This window comes from Apium graveolens, chromosome 4 (assembly GCF_009905375.1).
Source record: "Apium graveolens cultivar Ventura chromosome 4, ASM990537v1, whole genome shotgun sequence".
Classification (NCBI taxonomy): Eukaryota; Viridiplantae; Streptophyta; class Magnoliopsida; order Apiales; family Apiaceae; genus Apium; species Apium graveolens.
Window position 1 is genome coordinate 276259433 of NC_133650.1, and position 8306 is coordinate 276267738.

At 36.2% G+C, this 8306-nt stretch overlaps 1 protein-coding gene across 1 annotated transcript; it reads right to left on the reverse strand.

Annotated features, from left to right (window-relative positions):
• Positions 1–3541: 3541 nt before the first annotated feature.
• LOC141721031 (uncharacterized) lies at positions 3542–7839 on the reverse strand. The gene is made up of 2 exons (XM_074523764.1): positions 7002–7839; positions 3542–3973 (listed from the first exon to the last, which is right to left on the reverse strand). Exons 1-2 carry the CDS (start codon positions 7272–7274, stop codon positions 3803–3805), a joined length of 444 nt encoding a protein of 147 aa, XP_074379865.1. The 5' UTR covers positions 7275–7839; the 3' UTR covers positions 3542–3802.
• Between the last annotated feature and the right edge of the window lie 467 nt (positions 7840–8306).

Here is an 8306-nt window from a genome sequence, read left to right on the forward strand (position 1 = left end):
TAGGTTACAAATATACCCCCGGCTGCACCCAACCCAAAATACCCTCCCCCTCCCCCTTGTCTGAAAATATTATCGTCAACCCCCCCCCCCCTCTTCTCTTCACTTCCAACACTTGTCTACCACATTTCTCTCTCTCTCTCTCTCTCTCTCTCTCTCTCTCTCCCACACACCCACACACACAATCTTAACACTAGACTGCCTGACCCCTCAAATGGGCTGCTGTGAAAGCACCCCAATCTCAACCCACCCCACCAAGTCCACCGCAACTCCACCACAGCCCGAACCTACTCTCCCTCAATCTCCACCACCACAACCTGAAGAAGAAGAAACAGTTAAAGAAGTCCTCTCTGAAACCCCCATTTCAAAACTACCCCCACCCCTACCTCAAATCACCAACGCAAAGCCCAACCCAGATGTTAAGCCAAAGAAAATCGAGCCCACCAATCTAACCAAGCCCACTGAAGAAGAACTCGCTATAGTCTCCGAAATCTCTGAAGCTTCAGAGTTTTGTAGCTTCTCCGGCAGCTTTTCCACCACTACAGTTAATGAGAAAGATGACGGTGAAGTCACTCAGAGAGTGGGCCCACGTTCTCCGGCTAAAACTCCTAGAAAATGCAGTTACTCAGGCGAGGTGAGAAAAGAGAGGGGGCCCACTAGATCCAGAAGGGGTGGTCAGGTTGTGAGGCCTTCTAGACCTGCTGTTCCAGGAAGGAACAGTACGACGCCGCAACGAAGGAATGTGGGACCTACAAGTGGGACTGTTCGGAGAGATTCCGGTGAGGTTTCGTTGAGGAGGTCGAGGTCACCGGCGCCACGTGGAGAGAGAGGTGGGCCAGGTGGGAAGAGTGTAGGACAAAAAGGGGTAACGGGCAAGGCTGTTGTGACCGGTCAAGCCGGTAGCAAGTCACCAGTGAGGAAAGTTGACGAGAGTCAAAGGAAGGTGGAGAAACAAGACGACGTCGTTTCGGGGGAGAATGGGAGTGAGTCACTCGAGAATCCTCTTGTTTCACTGGAGTGTTTTATTTTCTTGTAGGGGAAACTAAAAAGATATTCCAAACTTCCAATTTTCTGTTAGATGTTGTCATTTGTAATGCCTATTAACTAACTTATCTACAACTAGCAAATTTTATACACGAGGTGATGTCAAGAAGCATTTTGTAAGTATTTGAGTTTGTCATTAACTTTCATGGATCAAAATTAAACACTGAATCATTCGTTTATGCTTTTGCCAAATATTTTTATGTTTTTCTCGTTTGCAACACTTGATGGCCGTTCTTTTGCTGAATAATCTCTCTACTGTTTGTCATATTTTAATTTATGATCACATATTTATAAATAAGGGGTCTATATTTAAGAAATTTTGAAAATCTAGGATTTCTATTATATATATATATATTATTACAAATTTCAGAAATCATAATTACTCGATTGAGTTATTAATTTATAATTTATTAGACTATATTTAATCAATTTAATAATTTATTAAATATTGATTAAATTGAATAAATATTTTTGAACAAATTATGACGATTTTTAAAAATTGAGCCAATTTCCATAACCAGGGAAACATAGGACATTTTTAGTTTGATTTCCGGTCCAACAGCAAAAGTAGAGACTGAATGACACCAAAATTGTTAAAACCAAAACAAACATATGCTGGATATCCTTTTTCGCAGAATCTGTGAAGGATAACATGTACGCAGTTGTTTCCTGAAATATCCTGTATGAATATAATATATAAAAAAGTGTAAAAATTTTAATTAAAATAAAATAAAATTTTGTAACAAAATTTAAAAATTAGGTCGAGACAAACCTGACATTATTCTACATACTTTTTTTTGCTAAATAACAGTATTCTGAATACTTAATTTCAAATCCATTAACATTTTTCAAATAACAACAAAATGCTTGTTTGTAGAAAAAGAATTGAGAAATTTTCACGTAGTTAGAAAATTGATCTAATTATGCATAATCTAAGTTTCACTTTAACCAAAATAATAGTAGGTCTCAATGACTTCCATTTTTAAATTATTGTTTTTCTTAATCTTATGTATCCTCCAAATGCTAATAGTAACGCCGTACGTTTGATCTCATCACATCAGGTGCAGCGGTGCACTGCTTGACTGGTTCCTACAACCCAAAATAAAATGTTAGTAGTAGAAGAAAAGTGCCAGCGTAAGTTTAATTTGAAGAAGTTGGAGTTGTTAGGAGTATGAATCGGATGTTGCTCCTTTTTGAAGCAAAAAGATTTGAGAAAGTGATATAATTGGTGTTGGGGTTAGGAAGGAAGCTTTGGTTTGAGATTGCGAAAACTTTTATAGGGATACGAGCCTCGTAAAATTAAACTTTGCTCTCTGTGTGCAGCGGTTGGTAAAGTCACAGATTTGGTTTCCGGTTTACTACACTCTACATACGGATACAGTGCTCTATATCGCTCATGCATTGTGTGCAAAATAGACCCCGGGTATGGGGGGCGATGGACAAATATAGCATTAAAAAGTTGGTCACATTTCTAAAATGACATGTTCTTTCTAGCAATTTCATCGGGTGCTACAATCTTTTGAAATTCTATTGATTACAACAAAAATTAGTACTAGTACAATCTTTTGAAATTCTCTTGATTACAAAAATAGGGTACAACTATAGGAGAGAAAGTCGCAGCCTCTTTAATTACAGCAGAGCAAATTGTTGGAACTATTATTTCTTTGAAGTAACAATGTCAAATCGAAATTTAAGCAGACGAGGAATCCCTATAAGAAATTGAAGAGGTATATTTAATTGAGATTACTAACTGTTGGTCATAATTAATGAATTTTACCAGATTTTTGTTCATTTTAATTATTTGATTTTGACATAATAGATTAAAAAAAAATTGTAGAGTCTTGATAATTTTGTGATCTTTTTTAAAAAAAAATCAAAATCTCATATAATTTGGTGAAATTTTAAAAACTTTAAAATATACTAACAAATCTATCAAAAATTACATAATTTTCAAATAAAACAAAATTCATGAAATTTTGAATACTCTCATATTTCACTAAATTACCCCAAGATGTTGAAGTTTTTTTTTAAAATTACACTCAGATTTAATGAACATTTTACAATCCACAGTGAATATCTCCAGATTTTGAATGATTTTTCAAAATCTAAATTAAATAGCATAAATTTTAAAAATTCTTTAAAATCTTATAAAATATATATTGAATACACCCCAGGACTTTCTTGGAGTTCAAATTTAGATATTTGATAATCTAAATTGTTTAATTAAATGCGTCAATGTAATTCAAACACATTGGGCGGCCGTGTGCATTCTGGAACAGACATGGGGTAAACTATTAGATGGCCGTTGTTTTTGGTATATGTCTTTAGACTTTAGTCGGCTTATTTTTCTCGCTCAAGGGGAACAAAGTACTAACAAAGCAATACACAAAACTCTCGAGTCATTCTTGTCAACCCAGGCTAATGTTCTTGCTAATTTTACTACAGATTCTTGTCATCTTTTTAACACTAAAATGGCTTCAGTAAAAGAGTATGCTTATAAGTGTCAGTAGGATTAGGAGGTGAAGTTGAGCATTTCTTTTTCATGGATGTACAAGCTTGCGTTTTTCGTTGCGGGCTTTGCCTAAATTGTGGGACAATTTTCGACAACTAAGATACCTTATGCCACAATTATTACCAAACTAATGCATATCAACTTTAATCAGTGTGTTCTTGCTATCTATTGACATGGAGGCAAGTGCATACATATGGCATCAAGCTTTGTGATCTCATTTTCTTGTATCGCTCTGCTGACCTAAAGCTCCTAGCTAGTAACTAAACTTGCAGACTGAACAGAAACTATGCTAGATTCATGAAGAGGCCGGGAGATGAGCTCAGGAGGATGATGACGCGGTGCAGGGGCAGGATGTGCAATGAAAGTTGGGATTTCTTCTCCCGGCATCAACACAGACACACCTTTTGCGTAGATACTCATCTGCAAATGCAGCCAAAGAAGTATTAGATTAGTGTATGTAGTAACAAACCTACACCGCATATTGCAGTGCAAAGGAACCAGTATAATTAGCTAATGAAGGTGTCGTACAGACCCTTCTTAAACAAGATAAATACAAATCAAGTGCCACACGTCTACTTGTGGAGACACTAGATCAATAGATCATAAGTGTTAATTTGAGTTAGCACATAGCAACAATGCGAAAGCAAATTTTGCTGCTCATGCCAAGGGAACAAAATTAAAAATATACTTATACACCTACAAGTAAAACAAGCAAGTGGCTACACAAGGACTCCTAAAGAGACAAGAATCGGTCAAACACTTCGATTCCATTTTTTCACATCAAAAGGTTGCCTACATGATACAATAGTTATGTTCACCAAGGACCGTAGTAGTCTGAGACAATAGTTTAGTTCACCCAGAACCGTAAGTAGTCTGAATTATGGAGAGGAGCATGCAGGTAATAGAGAAAATAACATTGTGTTGTAACTTTATTGAATATATCACAAATTTATACAGGTAGGAGGAAACCATCACAGACTACATACGGAGAGGGTACTTGCCACCATGACATGTCAATATGAGAAAGCCGAACTGTGGAAGAACCGATATCTATTGTGAACAATATATTATTCTACTGCAGAGCCAAAACATACATATAAGGTCCATCTTGTCTAGCATTATATTTTACAGTGACCGAAGTTTCTACTTCATACTGTCAACTGTTCATGTAAGATATAATTAGTATGCACAGAATGACAAAACCACGGATTATATTCTTTGGAGTCGAAAATTAAGAAAAGGGGGACTGGAGAGTTGAATGGAGCTGAACGTCATTTCTTAATATATTATGATAGTTAATAATATTGTGGCGCATCCCACTGTTAAAACTTAGTTGATATGAAATTTGGCAGTTGATTGTACTATAGTCACGGTATATTGGTATTTTGTGACTTCACAGTTGTTTGCACCAGATTCTTACATTTTAGTACTAGCTACCCCATTAGTTGTTTATGTTATTTTTTGTGCAAAGAGTCATAATATGATCTAGGATAGTTAGGAACGAATAAGCTTCCCAGCATAACCACGACACGGATGAAGCTGTGCATTCGTACTGGGTCAGTTCACAACATCCAAATTCTTTTTAGCTTTTAATATATTTGACCATGCAGAATTTTCCTAGCATGTCACTTATTAGACACCATGGGAACCGGGGGAAGGGTTCTTGTTACCCTGAAGAAACTACGATAATTTGGACCCAACATCATACTTACCCTGTGGTAAGGTATACAAAAAACAAATATCATGTCAACTAGTGGAAAATGCTTTATGTACATCTTTAAGTCAAGTCAGCCGAAAATCAAATGTAAGAGATAATGAAAGCACTTAAAAATCACTAACTTTGCAAGTATACTTGATAAATCTAAATGGAGATGCTCCTTTTTAACATAATAATGTTGGACAACCTTTAGGCAACATACATGGTTGGATTATAATGTGAGACCACACGTTATAAATTATATCAAAAACATGATTTTAAAGTACTGGCAGAGCCGGAGTATAAGGAGGATGGATCAAGTCATTTGGGAAAACAAAAACTAAAGAAAGTTAGATATGAGAAGACATGCATTTTCAGGGGTTGAAGCCGTGAGGCGAATGCAGATCATGGCCAAACCAACTCGGTACTCTACTTCAGTTAGTAAGATTTGGTGATTGACCAGAACCCATGAGGATGTTGCATGTACATACCCTCTGGTTTGAAAAGATTACAAGTTAGTAATTGTGTTAAGCCTAATAATGGATTGGAACATACTGAAAAGTAAGTTAATATTTATTAACGTAATCCAACCACTACACAAACTTTGAATCCCTTTTACTCCTCCTCCTCCATGCAGTCATATATAACTCAAACAAATTAAACAACTTTGAGTAACCAGGAAGCCAGCTAATTTCATCACATCTATGACAATGACTTCGAACAATTGCTCAAAGATCAACAACATAGAATCCAATTTTCTAAAAAAGAAGATGATTCCCCACATAATAAGCTGATTTTGGTAGTTGACACTAACAAAATTAGCAAGAAATTAGGGACATGCCAACATGACAATCCAATAGAGGACCTATTTAAATGGGTGGTTTTAATAAAATAGAATAATTATGGGTCCTTGATAGCAACTACATTGTCTAGTTGTAGTCTTTATACTTTAGACAGGATCACATGAATTAACAAGATATAAAGAGGGAAATGTTTCTTGGCTTTGGCTTTGGGAGGGACAGAGACAAACTTCCACATATTTTCAGGTGATCACCACCATAAACTTGAAGAACAAAAACAAGCACACAGATAGGTATTGATGAATTCATTTCATTAGGACAATAAAAATTTATTTAGTAGAGTCCCAAATAAACAAGAAAAGACATTCTTCTTCAAGACTTGATTTTGAGGACCCCTCCACAAACAAGAAACTTAGCACTAAAGTTGCATAGGTTAGTTATAATAATTAGACAAGAAAAGGCAGGCCACGGACCACGGTAAAGTTTGTTGCTTTACTCATTTCATTTCTTTGCAAAACCAGAAACTGTGATCAATAATAATACATGGATTGATTTAAAAGAGTGAAAGACATGAAAAGAGTGCAAGTGTATTAAATACAAGAAATCAATCCTTCATATAGGGGTGACAATGTGTGATATTACTTAAAACAATCTCTATATATTTCGAATACACAAGCCGATCAACTCAAATATGACTTCAAATTTTAAAATAATACGAATTTGACGCATTCACGAATATATGAAACCTCAAATTGACACAACTGGCTTTTAGGCACTCTAGAATCAATCTATGCATATTGCAGAGCATGACATAAAAACACTAAAACTAAAATGAACAAAGTAGAGCACAAAGCATATGCAAGTAAATTAGTACTTAATTAACACATAATATTGTACAACAGGCTTTTTAACTAGTGTTGTGTGTGTGTGTATGAAGAAGAAAAGAACATACTTTAGGAGAAGGGTAATCTAGTTTGATGATTTGAGCCTCAAGATCACCAGGGTTGCGACTGGATGATGATGCAGATGATCTGGGACGTAGAAACCTCTCAAAAATGGCCATAACAAGAAACATTAAGACGAGAACAGCAGTAGCAACAAAGCCAAAGGAGAGCGCATTAACAGTGCTATCAAAGTTGCTTAAATGTTCTTGTCTTTCCACAACTGTAACTGAGCTCAATGGAGCTACACTTGGCGCTACTACAATATTTCTGTCTCCTCCCATTCACCTCCCAATGCAGATTTTATAATTTGAGGTGTTTATAGTGTCTGTGCATCAGCAGCAATTAGTGGATAAAGAGAAGAAGCTAACAGAGTGATGAGGTGAGAAAGGGCCATTAATTATTTCATGCAAGTCATGGGCATGCCAAGATTGCAGAGAGATAATTATGTGGGAGAGAAAAGGACAAGAGGGGACAGACGATGGATTCAAGACGGGGGGATCTTTCAAAATATGGAAAGAGAGAAAACTCTAGTATTATCAAAACTAGCTAGTGGAACTTGGAAGTGGACTGCTACTAATTTTTATAACTCTGTAATATACTACTACTGTTTATATGTTAATGAAATATATATGGGGCATGGAGAGAGAGAGAGAGAGAGAGAGAGAGATGGTCACAGACAAGAAGAGAGGGGGTGAGGGTGAGGGTGCTTTGGGATGGTTGAGTAGTATTATTATTTGAGTAATTAGCGAGAAGGGGTGGTCAGTGGTGTTAAAAGAGAGATTCTTGAAAGAAGAAGAATGGACTAATACACTATTCGGTAGTACTGTGGTCAGTCTTCTGAATTTTGGATTGCTGCTACGAATATTTTACCAATCTCAAGAAATAATCCTACTTACTATGCTTTCTTTATTTTCGCAGTGCCTTATTTTATACATGTACTGGATTAGTTGGGCTTCTTGGCAGCAACAAATCACAACGTGTTTGTCTCTTTGTATTTAGAAATGTTGCTCGTGTTTTTTTATATGACAATGTTGTACTTTATACACAACTCATACCCGATAAACCGCGCACAGTTCAATTCACCGCAATAGACAAAGTGACTTTATTGAGTAATTTGAGTTATATCGAACATTTTTGGATCTTGGATATTTAGGTATTTTTGGAACTCAAATATATTCTGGTTCGGGCAATGGTTAATGTTGGTTTGCGATCAAAATTAGAGCTTACCCTGAGGTTAAACTAAAAATGAAAAACAGGGTCAATGAAATGGAAATGGAGGGGGACTGAGCAAAAAGTAGAAGTTGACCGTGACG